Source organism: Plectropomus leopardus, chromosome 2 (genome assembly GCF_026936395.1).
Source record: "Plectropomus leopardus strain MGB_pleo_1.0 chromosome 2, ASM2693639v1, whole genome shotgun sequence".
NCBI classification, from domain to species: Eukaryota; Metazoa; Chordata; class Actinopteri; order Perciformes; family Serranidae; genus Plectropomus; species Plectropomus leopardus.
The window spans coordinates 9,302,208-9,325,133 of NC_142177.1; the positions used below are offsets into that span (position 1 = coordinate 9,302,208).

The 22,926-nt window shown below is 40.7% G+C and overlaps 1 protein-coding gene across 1 annotated transcript; it reads left to right on the forward strand.

The window, feature by feature from the left end:
* Positions 1 to 4,505: 4,505 nt before the first annotated feature.
* Positions 4,506 to 22,558, forward strand: espl1 (extra spindle pole bodies like 1, separase). The gene is made up of 32 exons (XM_088084086.1): positions 4,506 to 4,717; positions 4,880 to 4,968; positions 5,366 to 5,668; positions 5,788 to 6,537; positions 6,717 to 6,818; positions 6,959 to 7,070; positions 7,789 to 7,916; positions 8,110 to 8,303; positions 8,416 to 8,658; positions 8,836 to 8,980; positions 9,564 to 9,723; positions 9,888 to 10,027; positions 10,394 to 10,528; positions 10,620 to 10,736; positions 10,856 to 11,027; positions 11,132 to 11,260; positions 11,377 to 11,533; positions 12,774 to 12,883; positions 13,175 to 14,310; positions 14,407 to 14,821; positions 16,141 to 16,272; positions 16,459 to 16,672; positions 16,819 to 17,024; positions 17,382 to 17,509; positions 18,717 to 18,839; positions 18,938 to 19,087; positions 19,619 to 19,786; positions 20,430 to 20,534; positions 20,645 to 20,760; positions 21,072 to 21,155; positions 21,800 to 21,964; positions 22,057 to 22,558. The coding sequence occupies exons 2-32, from the start codon at positions 4,888 to 4,890 to the stop codon at positions 22,256 to 22,258; spliced, it is 6,522 nt and encodes a 2,173-aa protein (XP_087940212.1). The 5' UTR covers positions 4,506 to 4,717; positions 4,880 to 4,887; the 3' UTR covers positions 22,259 to 22,558.
* The last annotated feature ends 368 nt before the right edge of the window (positions 22,559 to 22,926 follow it).

Genomic DNA, 22,926 nt, shown 5'->3' on the forward strand with positions numbered 1-22,926 from the left:
AGACAATGCCAATCCTGGCGCTGCTGGTGGAAATGGCGGAGGCTTCGCTGAGGCTGCAAAAGTAGCACTAAATTATTGGGTAAAGTAAAAAAGGCTTTGATGCAGCTCTTCCATCAATCTCCTTGGAAGCAGTGTTTAAAAATGGTGGTAGCAGTATTAACATTAACAAGGACAGCTATATAAGCTTTGTAGGGAAGTACTCAGAGGAGCTGGGATATAACGGAAGAGCTAGACCAGAAAAAGCTGATTAGATATTAAGGACTGTTCAGGTGCCAGCAGGTAGCTATAGGGCAAGTTTAGGAATAGTGTTATACAAGTGCCAGGGCAAAAGCATCAATGATGTTTCTCTACAGGTGGGAAACAGCTTTGCACTAAGCCATAGAAGTAACAAACATGATAACAACATGCTCCATTTAACACATAACTACCTACCTACTGTTCATATACCGACCTAACTAACTTACTGACTGATTATTTATAGGATCATTCATGTGGGAGGTGTGATGTTTAGTCCAGTAGGCATACTGTCTGAAGCAGTGACGTGTGGAGGTTCAGTTTTGAGGTAAAACCTGCTGGATTTCTCTACACCAAAGTGCTCAAGCTGCAAGCCTCTTCACCGTTTACCAGTAAGAAAATAATCTCCATTTAAGATCAAAGGCGGCCAGCCTGCATGCTCAGCTTCAGGGTCACGGATCACTTTCATTTCATTGCCTTTGCACTGATGTGCTTTTATTAGAGTTTTACTGATGTTGCTCTGTGAAGGCAGAGATAGTTTTGTAATAAATAAACCAAATAGAACTATGTTGCAGGTTTTACCTTTACTTTACTTTACCTTTACTTTACTTACCTTTTAACTTGTTATTCTTGCCATCAGTATCAAACTGACAACACTGATTGGCAGGTAAGGTAATATCAGATAACATATGCTGTAAATCACTATAAGCCCTCTATTTATGTACAAAGATTACCAATACACTCTGATACCCAACTCAGCAAGTACGGCGGCTTTGTCAGTAGTCATACACTCAAAACTATGATGTTCTTGGTGCTCCTCTCGCAATATGTTGGTGTAGATTGTCAGTTATCCAGGTCATGGTAATTCTAAGTGCTATATCATAGGCAACTGGACTTGCTTGAGTTTCTTGAAAATGTTTTACCGCTCATCCAAGCAGCTTCTTCAGTTCAAGAGGTACGTCAAGAGGTACACAAGCGAGTCCAGTTGTCTAGAGTACCTAGAGCCTCTGGCAATAGTTTAGTAGTCAGTTTCTGCTCGTTACATGCATACAGTGTCTTTTCTATCTTAAAAGTAGGGTTTTGACAACAGAAGTACAGAAGATCGTAGTTTTGGTTAAAAAGACGTTGACTTTTGGCTTCACAAGGGACACAAACAGACATCTTCTGGGTGAAAGCCCTATGTTTGTTTAAGCCATCCATCCACCTCGACTTCTTCCCAGCACTGACTTTCTCACTCTTTTTATTTCATCAGTTGTCATTTCCTGACATCTTCCTGTCGCTGCTGGTGGTTTTTGAGTAAGACCAAAACCTTGAAACTGCAGATATGTTTCTGTCATTTTAGAGAAACTCTGCTCTTATACATTCTTAATATAAGTGGATTTTCTTCTGAAATATACTGTTTAAAATACCCTGAGGATGCAAGTGTTTGTCCTTCACTGTGGAAACTGTGCAGTAAAGATGCAGTGTGATAGATGTGGTGAAAACCTGTAAACCTGTTTTAGGCGTTAGCAGAATAATGTGACCAGAGGTCTGGTTGTTCTCATGTTACATTGGGACCTCATCACATATATTTAGTTGTCTTGATAACCCTTTGAAGTTGGGCAGATAAGCCTAGAACACACCCTAATGTGTGGGACGCTACTCAATAGCCGGATGTGGTTGGGTTTCAGCAGAGAGGAAAAGAGGCCACCCAGAGTAGACCACTGTCACTGCTGCAATGGCAGTTTCCTTAACAAATTGTCCAATCCCGCAAAACACAGTGGACGATAAGAGCCAGTTTTGACTTCTGGAGATAAATGAAGATGTGTGTAACCTCATTACGTTCAAATTCTAATTACATTTCATGAATTTCAGTGGACACACTGATCAGCAGTCACAGTGCAAAAATGTCACAGCAACATAGGACCAAAGACGGGGACACAAGTGGTGTATTAACCCTTTAAAAAGTCACAATTTTAATAAAGATAGGACAATCATAGTTGTGTTTTGGGTGGCTTTCAGTCAGTACTGTGTATAAAGTTAGAAAATGGCTGGTAACACAGTGGAGCATTTAGCTGCTCATGTTTGATATCTTTCTTCAGGATTTGGTGTAGACCAAAACAAAGGAGAGTGGATATTGTACTTACATGGACGAGGACCTGCTACATAGAATTGAACGGCTCTGAGTCAAAGAAAATACAATTCTTATTTTCAGAGGATTATACACTAAAGATAGTGTATTATATTCCATTTCTGCCAATACATCCCCCTTAATCCTACATACTGAACCATTAAAGGGAAACCTGAAAAAATGAAAGGTAGAACATAACTACTAAATAGAGTGAGGTCTCGCCGAATGGTTTAAAGTGTATGAAAATGCTATTATTTGTATTATACTACCTTCACAGCCACCAGATCTCAACCAAACTAAACACCTTTGAGATACTTTGAAGAAAGGTGTTCAACAAAGCTCTCAACCATCATTATCAAAACACTGAAGCAACATTATGCTGAGGTGCACTGAAGCTGCTCAGGAGACTCATGGTGGTGGAACAACACTTAATGTTGATCTGTCCAAAATCTTCAGACAAAAAATATATGTGAAGTTTATTAACTTCTAAAAACCTTGTATCAGTCAGACTGTGTTTATTTATATGGTGAATTGTGAGAGATTCACCCTCCCTACTTTCCATTTGCAAGGCTATCTGTTGGGAGGCAGCAAAGCACACACACACTTTCCGGGTGGGAATGTTGGAGGGTGTAACACACACTAAATGTAGCAGCGGAATAGGTGATAAAACAGTTAAGATAAGGACTGTTCAGACTTACAGTGACGCAAAACATCTAAATTTAAATGCTACTTTACTGACAGTAATATTAATGATCATTCATAGACTTTAGTATTCATGTATTTTCTTACTTTTCTGTCTCATGTAAAGCACTCTGAATTGCCTTGTTTTTGCTGTGGAGATAAACTTGCCTTGCCTTCAACCGAGTAGTGTATCAGTTGTTGAGGGTTTGGCCTTCTGACCCTTTCACCAGTAGATGGGGATGTCGACTCACTGTAGAGCACTAATGTGAGAAAAAAGATGTGTCTAACACAATTTTAAATTTTATCTATACTTTTATTCAGCAAATGACAACAATTTGATCCTCATTTATTGAATGATTGGATACAAATGTCATGTGTCACTTGTAACCGCAAAGCCTCTGTGAGGCCAGTCTGGAGTTACAACACTCGATCTTTCCTGCAAACTACACAGGAATTTGTCCATCGCATACAAGATTGCATGATTTTAAACCTGAGATCATTACAACACAGTCAGAGCTGTATTCGTCCAGTAATAACTGACAGAATATGACAATGAAATGATCAGCAGTAACACAACACTGATATTCTCAATGCTGGAATTTACCATACATTAGTCTTTTCTAGTGTGAATTGTCTTGTATTGGGCTACATCAATGCTATTTAGAGGATCTACTACATTTAATTGACCACTTTACTGTTACGTCCCTCAAATAGTGACACCAATGCACTGAGGCACCCTTTAGCAGCAGTATGACATGCAACAGGCAGTGGCATTTTTTTTTTTTTTTTGACACTGAAGCAACTGCAGTACTATAGAGACAGGAAGGTCTGCACAGGGTGGGTTCAATAAACTGCACTCTCACCTGGGAGACCAGTGTTTATTTCGCGTGTGAAACCAAAAGTCAACCTAGTTATTTTACAATACCAATTCTAAAAAGGTTTAGGACACTATGTAAAATTCACATACTTCCAAGGTGCACAGAGAAGGGAGATAAATCAAAGGCATGGAAACTCCAGCAACACTTGTAGTATAGTGTGACCTGATGAGGGCCACAAGGCAAAACACGTTGATCTTTTAATAAAGTTTTTTTAAAAATTGCAAGTGTTGCTGGCGTTTCTACACCTTTAAGAGGCAAATAAAAACAGAATGCTATGATTTTTAAATCTTTCTTAACCTACAACCAACTGAATATAGTACAAAGGTTATCTGCAGTGGGTCAAGAGTGGACCTGTGCCCTCTGGTGGATATGTTCACAACCAAAAATCTTTATTTATCACTCTACTCACTCTTTTTTAAAAAATGTTTTTAAATCCATGCCATTAATAAAACGAAACATTTACTTATGTTTTTATTGTTTTGATAAGTCAAACTATTGAAAGTTACTCTTCTCTTATTTTTTTATGTATTGGCTGTTTGAGTATGACTATAAAACTACAAAACCCATAAGTCTGTGTATTTCCGGGTAGAGGCGGATGTGGTGTCGGATTGGTTACCGAACACCTTTCAAAAACAGTGCGCGGGGTGACGGCGTAGTTTCCATGATTATTGAAGATTTGAATCTCTATACTTTGGTTACTTTAGCAGCAGCAGAACCGCTGCTTCATTATATATTAAGAGTATTCATTATATATCATTATGGACAATAGCCTGCCGTGAATAAACGTGTTGCTACCAGGGGTGTCCTGTTGGAAGTAAGTCACTCTCTTGGTTAAGTTAGCAGACGTTAATGTACACCGTCGTGTTGTGTTAAACGTTACGCGTGATGCTAACGTTAGCTAAGCTAAGTTCGCTTTTTCAAGGTGTAAAATCAACACAAGTTACTCTTAAATAACGTGGTTTTTTTTTTTTTACAGCTGCCAAAATGAAGTGTTTGAAAGTGGATGAGTACATCAAGCGGACTGCTTCTGTAACAGAGACGAAACTTTTACTTGAGGAACTACAGGTTAGCAAAACCACAAGTTTATTCCTGGTAACGTTACAAGGTATTATTTTTTTCTAACGTTAGTGTAAAAAAAGATTTCAGATGCAAGATTTAATTTGTCATTTTTCATACGTATCTGCATACATAAAAAAAGACGAAATGCTGTTATCCCAGCCCACAGCAGTGCAACATAAAATAACAAAATATTTTATTAGAACAACCATGAATATCTAAAAACTGTATGTTAAAAACAACCCTGCTTAAATTAGATTAAAACATTAACCCTAACGCCTTCAAATGAGCCAATTGTGTCTGCTCTATTAAAATAAGATGTGTTTCAGATACAAAACACCTTACAGTGCACTATTAATTTATTTCTACAAGATAATCTGAAGTTCTTTTTACAAATATTTTCCAGGATTATGTGAAGAATCAACCAGGCCTTCAGGGTCGCACGCTGTTTGACAGGGTCGTTAGAGCCTGTAACCATCAGCTTGGAGCTGGATCCCCTAATGTTGACCATGTCAGTCAGCTGGTACAGTTGGTGGAGGTGTCCCTTCAGGGCTATGATATTTCTGCAGCTCTTGTTGGTCAGAGCAGCCTGCTGTACATGGAAAAGATCATTTTCCACATTGCCAAGAAGCTCAGCTCCTTAGAAGCTCACAGTCTGTGTAGCCATGTTGCTGGGTTGCTTTACAGCAGGCTTACCCCAGCCCAACAGGTATGTGTCATTTTATATTGATAGATAATTTACATGTGTTGTATATTCCACATCTGCCCTGCATGATCACTTTTTCAATGTCAGTTTTAACAATGTTAGCGCTGTTGTATGGTCCACAGGGTGAGGACTACTGCATTCTTGTGCGGAGCTGCTTCTCAGTGCTCTGGAACGGACTATCTGCCACCAAGGACAAGAAAATCCTGAACCACCACGACAAATTTCATTTTCAGATGCAAGCTCTGAGCTTCCTACTGTTGTTGGACATAGAAAGTGCAACCCCCTCTTTTTCCAAAGCTCCTGTATACACAGAGGATGCAATCAATGAATTTGAGAGTGGCTGTGAAACAGTGACCAAGGATGATGCTTCCTTTCTTCTCCGGGAAATGCACTCACTTTTCAGCAGTTGTTGGACTGGTGGTCGAGGCTGTGAGGGTGACAGGTCCAAGCAGTCCATTGAGACATCGAGTTTATATGCGCTTTCTGAAATAATGCTTACTGCAGCAAAGGTGCTCTGTAAAGCCGGCCACTATGATCTGGCCTCCACCTTCTTGAATGAAATGGAGGGAAAGTTCAGAGATTGTGACTGTCATTGTACAGCTCTGGCACTTGGCAAATGGGCAGTAAAGATTCATTCTGCGATGAAGGCTGGCAGGGAGAGTGGCCAGGCGTTGACAGAGTGTGCCAGGGTCTTGAGGTCTCTTTCAGCTGACCTGGGGGACAGAGAAGCTCATGCAGTGCTGGAAGGTTGTGGTCTGGTAGTATGGGCTGTCGAAAGTGGCCACATCAAGGCATTAAGTGGAACTGTGTTGCTGGCTTGGTTTTCTTTTCTCGAGGAGCATCAGGAACGAATATTAAAGATTTTAAAGAAGGTGAGTGCTGTTACCAACCAGAAAAATGAGTTCTCTTCTGATTGTGTGTGTGCTAGAGGGAAATAATTCTCTAAAATTAGAGTACTGTTGGGTTTTCTTCTACGTTACAACCATAAAAGTGTTCAGAGATTATATTTATTTTCTTGAGATAACTAACCAAGTTTTTGCTTTATTTACAGAATTCAACATGCCAGGCTGAGGACAACAGACTGCAACAGGCTTTTTGTTTCAGTATTTACCAAGGCTTCGTGTTTGCTTATGAGAGCATGCTCGCGTCACAGGTGAGGCTCCTCCTCTGCTGTCAAGTTTTACGAAGACGATACTAATGGGAAAACTTAAAATGAGACAAATCAGGCAGTTGCATTTTGCTGCAGTTGTAATTGTACTCTTTTAGTACTGAGTGTGATTTTGTTGTTCTCAGCTGGAGGACAGTGACACACTGGACAGAGTGCTGTTGTATTGCCAGGCCACAGCTGGACTGATGATGAGTGCACTGCGTAAACTGTCAAGCGAAAGCCTTCTCATCAAAGCAGGTGATTATATTCTCACATTATTAATGTTGTCAGGTCACCTAAAATGCTTAAAGAATCTCGAACATCTCATATATTATTATGATATACATGGATCCTACATAATATGGAAATTGATTTTTGTACTTTCTGTGACTGGATAAGTGTGGAAAATATTTATTTTATTTTCTATTCTGTTTTCTAAAAAATACAATTCAGAAAAAAGAATGCAGCTGTAGGCTATCTTTATATACCATAACCAAATATTAAGCTTGTCTTAACATTTATGAGTTTTGCAAAGATGTAATTTTCAGAAAAGTAAACAACTATCTTTTATGAAAAAGGAAACCGTTCCTTTATGGCTGTGTTCATTGTCGTTTTTATGGAGACAATACATAACCAAGGCTGCACAGATGCAGAATTATATATATTATAACTTTTTTCAACTTTTTCTCTTTTTTTTGGCTTTTATTTATAAAAGGGGCTTAAAAGTATAGAGAAAATAAAAATATTGTTTAGTCAATATATAAAACCACTGGCAATAATCTAATGTATCATACATGTTTAAGGTTGGATTTTAAATTTATTTACATAACAAACATCAAGCTTGTTGTACTTGGTTGTCAGATATGGCCAGAAAAAATCGATCTTGAATTATGAAATAAAAAATGTGTAGGAACTCTATCCCTTACCATTTATTATATCATTAAAGCGTTTTGTTTATTTTGTCTGTGTCTTGCAGTGATTGCTGTGAGCAACTTAGCTTGTGGATTTTACAACCGGCGTCTCTATGACCAGGCCTTCACACTAGTTGAGATCCTCTGCAGGGATCTGTGCAAGAATGGCCCTGCTTCGCTCTCTGTCGATAGGGTACGCTCTTTCCATGTGTTTTGTTTGATAATGCATCACATTGTCTCTGTTTTAGACACTATATATATTGTCAGATTTCCTTATTTTAAATAGGATGTGTAGATAGGAAACCCTAATGATGCTGGGGAAAATTGTTTACATGTGCATTTTTGTGGTCATCTGTGTTATTAACATGTTTTTTTTTACTATTTAGTTGAGCCGGCTCTTCATGCTGGCTGTGCAGACGTCTCGGCGGGCTGGGCATCTGGAGCGTGCGCTAGACTGGGTGATCCTGTGGCTGAAGGCTCTGGGAGACAACATCACTACTCATATGGCTGAACCGGTTTCTCTGTGGGTGAAAACCAAGACTGACGCTGCCCGTAACTCAGAGGAGGACATCCGTCTCAGGTACAGACAGCTTCTAGAAAGAGACTTGTTGTGATTTATGATAAAATTTAGGTTCTCAGAGATATGGAATGTTAATAGAAAGCAAGTTTACAACTATCTCATCCTCTAACAGGACATTACATGATGGTTTTGGTCCTGACGTCCCAGATGAGCAAGTAATGCTTTGCCTTTTGGAGGAAGAGCTGCGTGCCTATAAGGAGGTGGCAGGAGACACGGCTCAGGAGCGTTACAACACACTGTGTGATCTGTTGGATATCTGCCATGAGGAAAGCCCCCACACACATCTACGTGCCGTCTACCTCTGTGAAATGGCCCAAGTTGTGTGTTACCAGGATTTCAGTGAACAGACTGACTGGTATGAGCTTTTTATTTGCATCATCTAATGAGCGCTGCTACTTGATCAATACAAATATGCTGTTTTGTGTGCTTGAAAATGTTCTTAGCACCATGTAAGTCTGGAGCCACGTGCTGAACTAACATGGACTGCAGTCTATCGTCTCAGTGTTCATTGTGTTAATTTCTAACTACACAGCACGGCAGTTGATTTTACCCACGAAGCTTTACGGCTCCTTGAAGAGGAACCAGAGACTCCAGAGAATGCTGACAGACTGAAGGATGACAAGGCCCATGTTTTACTTTGGCTCTATATCTGCACTCTGGAGAAGAATCTCCAGGAGGTGAGCGTCATTGGATCTGTCACAATATTGTGCATTTTTAATAACTTCTGCTCCAAAATAACAGTGAGTGAAACTGAAATTAGCATGTTAGTATACATGGTCACAGTTTTTCTCACATAGAACTACTGTAAGAATCCAAATTGGACTGTATGACTAATGAACATTTATCTGGATTTAAGTCTTAGGCTGCGGTCAAATAGTCTTTTTGCCCAAAAAAGTTCTTAAGTGAGTAAAATGACCTGAAGTGGCAGCCATGATAAGAGCTGTTCAAAATCTCTAAAAGCTAAGGAAAGGTGCTTTAGTGCTGCCTCTCTTACCCCCTTTTGTGTAGGATACACTGGGACATTCTTTACAAAAGTAGAGACACTACTACTTTAAAAAAGTGAATTTGTATAAGAGCGTCTGGTTTCTCTTAGCCTCTCGGTTTTCTTTTCCTAAGCAGCATTACAGTATGTTTGAACCTGTGCTTACACCATTTTATTAACATATCCCTTTTTCACACTTACATTAGTTTAATACACTGACCAAGTGTCTTGTGATCAATAAATAATGATTGTGTGTTTTGTTTTGTTTTTTTCGTTAGGCCATCGAAAGGGACCAAAAACGGCGAGAGTTGCGTGAGCAGACACGGTGTGCAGCCAATCCCATCGGAACCAATGATTTTGACTATGAGGACAGGCAGAAGACACAAGACAGCATCCAGGTCTATGAAGGCCTGCATTTCAACCTGGCTGCAGAGAACAGTAACAACCCCTGTTTTCATATCTTAAGTCAGCCTACTGTAGATAATATGACGTTGGATTATAATCCGCTAAATACTATTAAAGGGTCTAATCAAAAATAGGCACTTTCATTTCTTCCCGTCTCAGTGGGAGATTAATAGACATCATTATTAATTTCCTTTTAGAGTTGTGCAAGCCTTTGGAAAGAGCGCTGGATGAGTGGTCCGCTCTTCTGCACGGTCAAGTCCTGCCTTCTGTCCGAAACCCCAAACAGACCTGCAGCTCCATCACTGTGGCTGCGGCTCTCTTCAAACTCATGGGAAAGGTAACGACACAGAGCGTGGTCAAAATCATCGTGCAGGCTGTGCTTATGGTTATTTGCAGTTTCTCTTTTTAATACCAACTAGATTTTAAGCTTCTGCAAATAAGTAAACACGTCACACAATTCATAAAGCATTACATAAATCAGAGATAAGCATTATGAGTTTTTCTCCAAATATTTTAAGGTTAAATTGACTACATTTTCCTGTGGATTTAACTTAGATGGGAGTATGATAATGCAAAAAATAACAATATTTCAGAAATAATTGGTTTAAGAACTTTGGAAAATAAAGACTCCGGTGTGTAAGGGGTATTTTACGGTGTATTCTGGGGTTGGGTATTTATCAAACCTTCTCGTTCTCTCATGCAGCCTCTAAAGGCTTTAGAAGCTTACCAACTTGCGATTGGACTTTCACGTCATCTCGCTGATGCCCACGGATGTGCCAAGTCCCTCTGTCAATCAGCCAGCCTCCTCCTGGATTTGGGTACCCCTGAACTGGCTTTGGTAATGCTGTTTTGAAATACTTATCCACAGCAAACATACCACGTCTCACTTCATGTGCTTTTTCACACTTTGTTTATTGTGTTTTTTGTAGGCCCAGTTAGAGCACGCAGAAAAGTGTCTCACCTCTGTTGCCGCAGCTGACGGACCCTCTTCTCTTTCTATGCTGGCTGTTCTGTTGAAAGCTCAGTACTGCTACAGCACAGGACAGGTAGCTAACATTGTCTGCTAGCAGTATACCTCATATTATTGTGTTATTTTTGACTGGAATCGGTGTTGTTTTTTTTAATCAACTTTAATCAACCTCTTTCCTGTGTGACCATGTTTCAGGTGGATCAGGGAGTACCTTATCTGTATGAGGTGCTCAAAGAAGTGACCGAGCAGAGGCAGTCAAAGAGCTGGTACCTGCTGCGTGCTCAGATGCTCCAGACCTGCAGCTCCTATCTGAGTTTGGACACAGCTGCACTGCCACAAGCCCAGCGAAGCCAGATCACGCAGCATGGTTAGCTAAAGCATTTGCTACACTTAAAATGGTTTTAATTTTGCATTGTGAGAATCTAGAGGTTTGCAGCTTTAAATAAGTAAGCCTCTATGATTGTGTGTCAGGTATAAATAGCCCGGACACGGCTCTGTATGAAAGTCTGAAGCTTCTCTGCAGCCTGCTGGTCACTTTAGTCGGGAAGGGCCTGTATGGGACGAAAGGCAGCAGCTCAGAAGTGCAATTCATTGACCAAGGTACGTTTGTCCCACACATAGACTGACAAAACATGTGCTACTACCTTATTGATGTTTCTTTTAGTGCTGTCTGCCATGTTTATCCTCTCCCTCTCTGTCTTTTGATCAATGAACAGGAGATAACTTGGTGCTGAAGTGGCAGCTGCTCTCAGAGCTGTTAAACTGCTCTGTGAAGGTGGTGGCTGTGAGGAGCAGCTGCGGGGCCGTCAATGATGCCAGGCTCCAATGTCTTGAAGCTCTGAAACTAGCCATCAAGCTGCAAGCACTCAGCCAGTAAGTTTTTGTGCATGGTTAAAAAAAATGTTAATGGTGAAGATTGGTCCAAAAGATAGCTTGTGCACTTATATTATCACTTTGTACTAGACTTTCTTAAATAGTGTTTTCTGTTTCCTTGATATAGGACAGGCAAAGATTATAAATCAAGCCCCCACCACCCATATCTCCATGTAATGGTGTACTGATTGATCAGCCGCTGATCATTATCAGTCCCGTCCTTAATAGTTTGAAGGCCAATCACATTATGCAAAACATGCAAGACATTTTTCTCTGTGCACTGCTAAAACAGCTTCACAAGTCTGGCAGTTCTGATGAACTGTAGCTCACACTGAACAGCCACGGTTTACTGCTAACCTGACGTACATCTCATCTGCCTGTTCCCAGTGCAGACACCTCATCTCTCCTCACTTACCACACACACACACACACACACACACACAGGGCATTTAATGCTTCTGTAACACTAGATGTCAAATGTTCATCTAAACTCCACATGCAGAAGCAATTGCTACAGCATATTGGGTATTGAAAGCATTTATTTAAAGTAATTTTGACATCCATAACTGTGTACAACTATGTCTCCAAAGCCCTTCTCGTGTCAGCTGGCGCGCTAAATTTCTTCCATCTGGAAACAAAGAGAGATGAATATGATGATGACGATGGTTTGCTCTGTGGATCACAATCAAGTGTAGGTCACGAAATAGTATCGGGTGCTCATGGAAGACGGGAAAGAACAGGATGAAACAAGAGGGACTTTGAGGGACTCCAAGAGTTTGAGAATGTGAAAAACGAGGAGTTATTACATTAAAAAGCCTTTATTTTAGTGGCTAAATCGTTAAAAAAGCCAACATGTTTCGACGAAACACCAGTCTTTGTCAGGGCTTCAAAAACAGCACAGCTGCTGGAAAAATCAACAGCCCTGCAATTAATCCTAATTTCAAATAGCTTCTTATGGATTGTTTTAAGACTGCCATAGAGGTGCTGATTCAACTGTAATAGGGCACACTTACTTTATGGTGGTGTAGATGAGCTATGTTGGATATATACCTAAAAGAACACAATATGATAACTGTATGAATTTGTTCAGCATCAGTACATGCTTAGTAGTACTGTACTTTACAAAAGGCCCACAATACAGCACAAATAGATATGCACTTTACAGAAGAGCCAATGTGGTCACACTACAATGGATTTGTTGGAATTTACTGTTTTCTTGACCCTTTTTTTGTCATTATAGATGTGCTGAGCTGCTGGTGATGAAAGCTGAGTTGGAGTTAATGCAGGGGGAGAGAGAGGAATGTGGAATTGATTTAGATAAAGTCAGAAACCTGCTGGAGCTTTGCACAGGTCTGTAAAATTCAAAATGTTCTCAGTTTAAATAAGACTGGACCTTGGTTGAATATTATTGTTTGACTTTAGTAAAACTGTATTGTGATGATTTATTGCAGGATGTTATTGTATTTTGAAAAATTGTGTTGTCCATGTTAATAATTCCAAGTAAACTTGCAAAATAATTGATTGCAGTTTCTGTTTTATGTATTAGGACTATTGTCTTCTGTAATGCAACAGCCTCACATTAGACGTCATGTCGGTTGCCTTGAACTAGTTAATGAACTTGTTTGTATTTCTTTTCCTCAGATTTTTCTGATCAGGTGCAGAAGGCAGAAGTGAAAATCAAACCTAGAAAAGGTCGTCCCGCGCAGAAACCTCAGTCTCCCCTTCCTGCCTTGGAGGATGATCTTACAGGCATCCTGAGTACTCGGTGGATTGGCAAAGAACCTGTGGTGGGGGATCTGGCCAGTTCCCCGCCTCTCAAAGCCCAGCCTCGCCGCTGGCTCTCCTCTCTGGCTCACCAATCTGACTGCCACTGCCCGTGCTGCTCTGAGCCCTGTCTTGGCCGTGCCACCGCTCGCTGGGCGGCCACACGGGCTGATCTGGTCCTCCAGCTCGATCCCAATGAAGCCAAAGTCACTTTGAAACTTCAAACATTAACATTAGCTCGCTGTAAGAGTGTTGCTGCCAAACTTGGTGCAAAATTGGCTAAACTCTTCCCTCCCCGTGGTCCTGCCAAAGGCTCCTCGAAACCCTCTCTGATGCAGGATGTGATGGGCCGTGTGTACCTTCGCATGGCCCTGTGTGGGCTGGAACCAAGGCTTAATAAGGTCTGCAGTATATGGAAGGTACTGGAAGCCGGCTTGACGTTTGTTGATTCCAAACCTTCTCCTGTGCTAAGACCTGTCAGAGCCGGCCTTATGGCAACCAAAGCTATCGTGTCATTGGTTCACTTGGCTGCAAAAAAGGGCTGCAGCCCAGAGGAGCTTTTCTCAAATGCTTGGACTTGGAATTCACCAAAAGAGCTAAAATCAGAACAGAAAGCAGGGCCTCCATCATCGTCACATAAGAAGCCTAAAGAGTCCATCAGAGACTCAGATCTTCCTGACAAAACAAAGGACGTAAAAAAGGTCAAAGTTGTCAAGCCCAGGATTCAAGTGATTGGTGCCTCAAGCAAAGGAAAGGGGCTGGTTCCCATGACACCAGTGATCGTAAAGTCCAAGCCGTCTTCTGGGGAGCTTAGCGCTTTTGACTTTAACACATCGGTACCAACGTTGGCCTGTACTCCCGCTCAGAGAGTAAAAGCCCCTGCCTCAGTGCTGAAAGCGCCAAGGACGGCCCCGAAGCTACAGTTTCATGTGTATGAAGAGTTGTCACCTGTTCAAGACAAAGCCCAACCTGTGCCCGCTGCCCCCAAACGCACAAAGAAATCACGTTTCAAGGTGGGTATCTGATTAAAGTAGAGGTTTTATTGTTACAAAAATGTGCTGCTTTTTATGTTTCTATGAAAATGATCTTCCAAAATATTTCTAATACAGTTGGAGTTTAGCGATGAAAGTGACACAGAAGCCACCCAGGCAGAGCCCAAAGAAAAAACAGATGTCCCTAAAAAGAGAACCACTACTAGAAGAGCCACCCAAAACAGTAAAGCAACTTCAGATCCACCTGCAGAGAGGGTCCTACCCAAGAGGCAGGCCAGGGGTAAGAAAACCACTGCGGCACCTCGAGGAACTTCTTCTGAGGATGACGAGGCTTTAGTCTGTCAGCCAGCCACAACAAGAAGAGGAAGAACCAGGCGGGAGCTGGCCAGGGCAGAGGCAGATTCAATGGAGGAGCCAGACAAGATGAGAACCATTGAAGAAGAAACTACTGAAGTTCTGGACATCAGCATTGAGCAGCTCAGGACGTCAGACACTGAGGCTGAAGACAATCCTGCTTCAAGTAAAGAGAATGGTGTGTATTTTGTAAACATGGTTCAATTTTCCATTAAAGGTATAATTTGGATTTTTTTGAAGTAGGTTTGTGTGAGGTATCCACAGTCATACAGCAGACGGTTGGCACGCCTCCAGTTTGGAGAAGCAGGCAGGAATACCGTCATGGAAGCTAAGCAATGTACTGCTGTGAACAGGAGCTTTACTAAAACATTTTGAGCCACCTTAAAAAAAATCAATATCAGTTTAAATGTATGCTATATCTAGATAATTTTCACTGCTTTACCTTGTTGTCAGACAGCCTTTTCCAATGGGGAACTAAAGCAGTTATATTCATCTGTGGTCTCTTCAAAGCCACCAGACTCCATTAACCAATATCTAGCAAAAAAAGGAGTTTTGCTGGTCTACCACTGCCTTGATTAGTTGGAGTTTTGTGTGTGTGTGTGTGTGTGTGTGTGTGTGTGTGTGTGTGTGTGTGTGTGTGTGTGTGTGGGGGTGTGTGTGTGTGTGTGTGTGTGTGTGTGTGTGTGTGTGTGTGTGTGTGTGTGTGTGTGTGTGTGTTGAGCTATTTTGTCACTGGTGGATTCGAACTAACCCTTTGAAACACAAAAGTCACATAATAACTGATAATCCATATTCAGCAAAGTAAAATTACTGTTATGTGAATAGATTCTGGCATTAACAAGTTGGGAAATGCTTCAGTTCCCCATCGTAAAGGGCTGTCTGACTTCAAGATAAAGCAGTGAAAATATTCTAAATATAGCATCCTTAGCTTCCATGGCAGAACTTCTGTTTGCGTCTAGAAACTAACACCTCCTGTTTGCAATACACTAACAACTGATCAATACCTCATTCAACCCCACATAGAAAAAATCTGAATCATCCCTGTAATTAGAATATATAACTTAATTATACTTACCTAGCATTCACGCAAAATAACCATGCACCATGATAACTTTATTCATTCCATTCATATCATATTGTAATGTGTATGTATGTGTGTGTGTGTGTGTATATATATATATATATATATATGTGTGTGTGTGTGTGTGTGTATATGTATGTATGTATATATATGTGCGTGTATATATACGTAAACATTTTATTTAATGATGGAGTTCCTGAAATCCCAAATGTCCTAATATCTCACTGAAATTTTAACAATATGTTTGAGAAAAAAACGTGGATTTTGGCATGCTATTGAGCAGTATGACAACTAGAGAGTATGTAATGTGTTGAATACCAGGAAATAAGACCAACATTTGCAATTCTTGTCATTACAGTATCTCACAAAATTTGTATAAAGGCCAAAGTTGTAATCTGTTCCTTGACTCTCTGTAGACATAGATTTCGAGGTGCTGCGGAGGGATCTGTGTTGTGATCTGGAGAGAGACGACTTGTCTGAACTGAGGAGTGCAGGTCATCTGAGAGAAGGTCCACAAACGCACATCTCTCATTCAGACACCAGGCCCGGTGAGTCTTTGCACTGCTGCAGGTGGTCTGCAGTGATGCTCTATCTTCATGGTTCATGTGGAAGTCAGAATCTGATGTGTTACCTGCTGTGCCATTATAAAAGAGGCATTTCTTTAAAGGTCTTAAATTTAGTCCTTGTACCTTCTTAACTCTTGATCCAGTTTTACTTTAATTTTTTATCCTCAGACAATCTTTCTCTAGAGGATGTTGAGTCATTGCTCCGCTCAGCCTGGTTGGACCTCCAGCACTTCCCCTCCCCCACCATCTACCCGACTCTCTGTGGTCTTCTGGCTTTGACTCAGGGACAGCAAGACCCCATAACTACAGCAATGCTGCATGCCCAGTCCTTGGGCATCACGAGTCGTCATCGCACAATCAGACATTTAGCCGGTTGTCTCAAGTAAGCCTGTTTGTTGAATGTATGGTGTCAACTTGATTTTGCTCTTACCAACATTTAGGTCTTCTTATCAAGATATCTTAGACTCTGTTAGAAAAAAAAATTCCAAATAGTTTAATTCCCGTTGCTTTAATGTGTCACTCAAACAGAAAGCTGAGAAAGGCGTCCAGTGAGCTGGCAGACAAGATGGATGCGCTGAGTCTGGATGAGCTCCATCCAAACGAGTCCAAAAAGTCTACAGAACAGAAGCTGTCACAGCTGGAGAACATCTTCTCTTTCCCAACGGCTGACCCCTCTACCTTCCCCAGGAGCCACTGTCAAGAGTTTATCCAGCAAATTCAACACCTTCCTCCAGGTAAACTATGAAATACTGTCTCGTTCTCAGTAGCAAAATGGGAACATTTTCATGTTTGAGTCTATAAAGATGTGCTTCACATGTGTCAACAATGCATTATGACAGGTTATAGCAAAATTTTGGAAACTGATAATTCTGTGGATTTTGATCTCAGAGTTCAGAGATCTCAGGTTTACATAGTCTGACTTCTAATATGTCATTCCTTTTACGACTGTTACTATATTTAGTATCCACTTTTTTGTCTTGTCTATTGTGCGATAGAATTCAGATTACTGGATGTTTCGGTGGTTGTGTAAAATGTATTGTACTTATGTATGATACTCTTTCTCTCTGTGCATCCCTCTCTTTCCTGCACAGGGGTGACGGTGTGTGTGATGTCTGTGCTTGGAGTGAGGCCTGCGGAGATGGGTGACAGCATCATACTGTCTCGTCTTGAGAAGGGGTCTACCCCTGTCACTGTTCACATCCCAACCTCTAAACAACAGGTGAGGAAGGTGAATGAAACCAGATAATTGTATCATAAATGCCTTCTGCTTTAGCAATTTGGTGACACAACTGACCTTAAAATCTTACAATGCTGACTCCCCCATCCTTTACCAGGAATATCAAATAGCCTTTACCAAAGAGAAAATAACTTTTACATCTACTTTAACTGAGTACATCTATAAAGTCATCTATCAAAATTAAGAGGTTTATATCATAGGATAGTCACAGGAACTGCTTTCATTGTGTCAGTAAGCGATTTTGTAACAAAAAACTGCTGAGCAGTAAAATACTGTTATGTATAAGAAGTATTTTAAAGAGATAGTTTGAATTTTTTGAAGCGGGGTTGTATTGTCTATCGTCAGTGTATTACACAGAGTAGATGGTTGTCAGTAAACCCCCAGTTTGGAGAAGCAGACAGAAATACTGCCATAGAAGCTGAGCAATGTACTGCTGTGTGTGGCAGCAGTTACTTTGGAAGTTAATATATAGATAAGTTTCACTGTCAGTTCATTCCTCCTTGGGAAATTGCTAACTAATGAAAAGGTAGAGCAGTGAGAATATTCTACATATAGGGCTTTTTTTGGGACATGTTTTATGTGACTAAAATATGTTTAGGTCCTGTCCACAGCAGTTCATTGTTTAACTTCTGTGCCATTACTCGTGTCACATTTTCCAGGCCTGGAAATGTCATGGAATTAGTAAAAAATATTAAGTTTTGTAGAAATCATGGAAATTTGTTATTTGTAATGAATGTGTTACAGTAGTCTTCTGTGGATAACCTTCCACGAAATAACACAAGAACAAGAACATAACGTAGCTTTAACATGCGTCTGTGTGATGTTTATTTTCTCCTCACTTTCCATCTCACCCTTCATGTATGCCAAATATCTGAAATTACATCAATAGAATATGAATGTGGTATGTTAAAAAATGGCCAGGGAGGAAAAGGAAAAAAATAACATTTTGTCCTTAAAGTCATGGAAAAGGTCTTGAATTTTATCCATAAAAATGTTTGGGAACCCTGGTTTAAGTATCTCATACAGCCCTACTTTAAAAAAAACAGACAAAAATTTACATCCCAGGTTCTAACTTTGCCTCTGTCTTTGCCTCTGTCTTTGTCTCTGTCTTTGTCTCTGTCTTTGCCTCTGTCTTTGTCTCTGTCTTTGCCTCTGTCTTTGTCTCTGTCTTTGTCTCCCTGTTGTGCAGCACCCCATCAGCTGGCTGGTGCAGGAGATAGACAGAATTCAGGTGGAGCAGAAAGCCGTGAGCTGTGTCTCTGAGAAAGCCAAGTGGTGGGAGGGCCGCAGGGCGCTCGACTCTCGAGTAGAGGTAAGTTATGAAGCGACACTTCCACTAGGACATGTAGACCAATTAACAGGACACAGAAACAATTTTTTTTTCTAAATGACCTCCTATCTTTCTTTCAGCGCCTGTTGAAGGAGATGGAGGCATTGCTGGGCTGCTGGAGGAGCCTTCTTTTACCTCTTTCATTGGATCCTGCACTCTCCAAAGAGGCTCAGCACCTTTGCAAGTCCTTGTCTGCAAAGGGAGTGACAATCAGTGAGGAAATGTTGAAGGTGTGTAGGTTTTTTGGCTCCAATGACCTTTAGCATTAGCATCTGACCTTTCATTCTGTCTTTGTTTCAAAAGCACAGGGTTTCCACCATCATGAAAAATCTGCGAAGGTCATGAAATCTCAAAATCTCATTTTCCAGGTCTGGAAGAGTCATGGAACTGGCTTGGAATTTTATGTGAATAAAATTAATTGTTACAGTAATCTTTTGGGGATAACCTTCCACGGAATAAACATAATGGCAAATGTATTTTGTGTAAGTGAGCTGTTGACTTAACAGTTCTAATATGCATCTGATAGTTGCATAAAAGGACGTGCGATGTCCAGTACGGCAAACTGTGTAGAAAAGTAACCAGGCCGGCAAGTGCTGCGGACACAGTGAAGCATTTCCAAAATAGAAATTTTATCATGGGTACTTGAAGAGTCTTGTAAAATCTTTCCATTTTGTCCATGAAAATGTGTGGAAACCATGAAAGCAGCAAGACAAGAAACGAAACAAAACTAACCGCTGACACCTGTGCCTTCTGTGTTTCAGGCTGTGCTTTCTGCCTCTCCTGTGCTCTCCCAAGAAGACCTGCAGAGATTTGCTCTGGGAGTGTCTCCACAGTGGGACGCAGAGTGTTACCAGCTTCTCCACACAGCAGTATCCCAGCTCGCTGACAGAGACGAACCCCGCGGTCATGTGGTTCTCATCCTGGACAAGGTTGGTTTCATCATCTCTGTTAAATACTGAATTTACCTGTAGTCTCATTTAAACACAGAAGTGCTTTCTGAAGGTGGAAAATGGCTCCTGTTACAACATGTCCTGTCTGAGGAAGGATCATTCTAAAATGTAGAGCAGGCATGTCCAAAGTCCAGGCCAGAGGGCCAATCGTGGCCCTCGGACCAGTTTTAAATGGCCCTTGATTTGACTTTAAAAGTATATTGCCTGCCACACAATATTGGTGAATTAAGCATGAGCACTTTGCATTTTTGCCTTCACCTCACAACGGCAGGACTGTAACGCAGCTTGCAGACATCCATCAAGTAGAAACTAATGTGTTTTCATAAACAGACAGTAAACAAGCAAACTCAACAGTTACCAGACATTTCCTGCCACGTACCAGACATGCCACCGTTAAGAACAGTGAGGACTGCTGCTCTCGGGAGGGGTGTAAAGTTGATCACATTTTCACTAAGAGTTGAAAGGTTGTTTTTCTTGATTATACTTTTTTTTGCATCATCATTTAATGTGAGAAGCGGCTTTCCCCCAAAGTATTTTCACATTACATAATCTGGCCCGCACTTAGAAAGGTTTGGACACCCCTGATGTAGAGGCATCACCTCGTGTTGTGTTTCCTTTGCAGTACCTTCAGAAGCTGCCGTGGGAGAGCATCTCCACCCTGAAGTCTCGCTCCGTCAGCCGGATGCCGTCTCTGCACTCACTGATTGGACTGAGCATTCAGAAAGAGGTCAGATTGAGCTCCAGGACTGTGGAGACATGGCCTGTTGTGCAGATACTTCATGACACTTGAGTTCACTGGTGGTTATGAACATTGTTATGTAAATTTTCCCTCTTTAGACTGACTCTCGGTCCATCCTGAAGCAAGGTGTGGATGCAAGGCAGGTGTTTTATGTGCTTGACCCTGATGCCAATTTAGGAAACTCGCAAGACCGCTTCAAGGAGTGGTTTAGCAGGTAAGACCAGTTCTCATGACGGTTTGATTCATCTGTGTGTCTTGTGCCATTGTCATGTGTTCTTCCCATTTACAACTTTACCACACACACACACACACACACACACACACACACACACACACACCAAAATGGGCTGAAAATTCATGCACTTTCATTATTTTTAAGTGAGTTTTCTGTCTTGTTTGTACTGTACTTTTTTTTTTTGCTTTATTTATCTAGTACAAACCTCGCTTTGCTGCTGTAATAATGAAGATTTCCCAGTTGTGGCACTAATAAAGGATTATCTTATTTTATTGCCATTCTCATTAAAGTAAACTGGACTGGGACGGTGTGTGTGGAGTTGCTCCTGACTCGGGTCGGCTGGAAGAAGCTGTCGCTACAAAAGATCTATACATGTGAGTTTGTGATTTTAAGTATCCTCCTGAAGGAAGAGGAAACAGTTACAGTTCACAACACTGCCAGATAATATCAATAATGTTATAATAAATTCATTCAAAATCATCTAGAAGTTTGTTGCTGATCAGAGGTGAAATAATTAGTGGATTATTCAGTTAGTCAGTTGACAGGAAGCAGTTTTGATGACTGTCATTCTTTTCAAGCAGAAAGCAGAAACCTAAAATTATATTGGTTTATTGGTATATTTACTGGCCCTCTCTCACAGTGAATTTATTATCTTTGGGTTTTGGACTGTTGAAAATAAACAACTTGAAGGAGTAATCTCGGACTCCAGACTTGTGATGGACATGTTTTCCTGTTTTATGACAATTTAATGACCAAAAAATTGAGTCTTTTAAGTAGAAAATAGTCTCCAGATTAATCTAAGGACATTAACCGTTAGCTGTAGCCCTGCAGCAGATGCTTGTTCAAAATCTGACAGAAATCACAGATGTCTTTAAATAGATATTTTAAAATAAGCTGAAGAGGATAACATTAAACACACTATTTTTGTGTAATTGTTGGGGTTTTTGTCTTCATAAGTTCATTTTTCAAGGTTTTCATTCAATCTGTTTTCATTTGGTCCTCTCTGTCCCTCTTTTAGTTACGTGGGTCACGGTGCAGGCGCTCGATTCCTCGACAGCCAGGCGGTCCTGAAGCGGCAGATGAGAGTAGCCTCTCTGCTTTTTGGCTGCAGCAGTGCTGCTCTGGCAGTGCGCGGGAATCAGGAAGGACAGGGCATCATCCTTAATTACCTCATAGCAGGCTGGTGAGATATCTCTCTTTACTTGCTGTAGAATAAAGATCTGTTAATAATATCCTCTTAATATGTTCCTATTTCTTTTTTTCCCTTCTTCTTAGCCCCTTTGTTTTGGGAAACCTGTGGGATGTCACAGATAGGGATATTGATCGCTTCACTAAAGCCTTGTTGGAGTCGTGGTTTTCTGCCGGGCCCGGAGCTTCTCTCCTGGATTATATGGGCTCATCACGTCAGGCCACACACCTGAAACACGTGATAGGAGCTGCACCTGTGGTCTACGGCTTACCAGTTCACCTGCAGTAGATGGGCTGCCAAACCAAAACTCTTTCAAAATAAACAGGATGTGAACAGTCTATACAGTATCTACATTTTATTGTTTCAGCACCAAGCTGGAGGACATGACTTTAACTTTTTAAAAGTTGTTAATTCTTGATTTTTGCAGGTTTTGAAGATTAAAGTTCTGCATTTTTAAAATTTTATTTAAACCATTGCTTCTATTTTTAAACCAATTTAACTAGTGTGCATGATTTTATGATGTGTTTAATGCACTTTTAATGTGTTGATTAAACAACAATTCTTGAATAAATGTGCTGTCACATACAACCAGTGTCTGCATTGTCAAAATTACTTTGTAATAATCACATTTATGTGAAGAGTCAAGCTTAAAAATGTTTTTACAGTAGTTAATATACGTGCTGTGTGTATTCTAACCTTTTAAATTTATACTGTTTTCGTCTCATATGAAATAACACCAGTTTACTGTGTGTCATTGCTTTTGTACTGTGCCAACTGGACATAAATGTGAATGAATTAATTAACATTTTCAAGTTTAGGTGGCAGTTAGAAATGAAAATACAACTGACAAAGACATATTTAGAGGTATTGTGACAGATTTTTTTTTTTTTTGTTTCCATTTCATTGATGGTAATGACGGTGGTTTCTGGTGGTAATGATGCAACCAAAATGTGTGA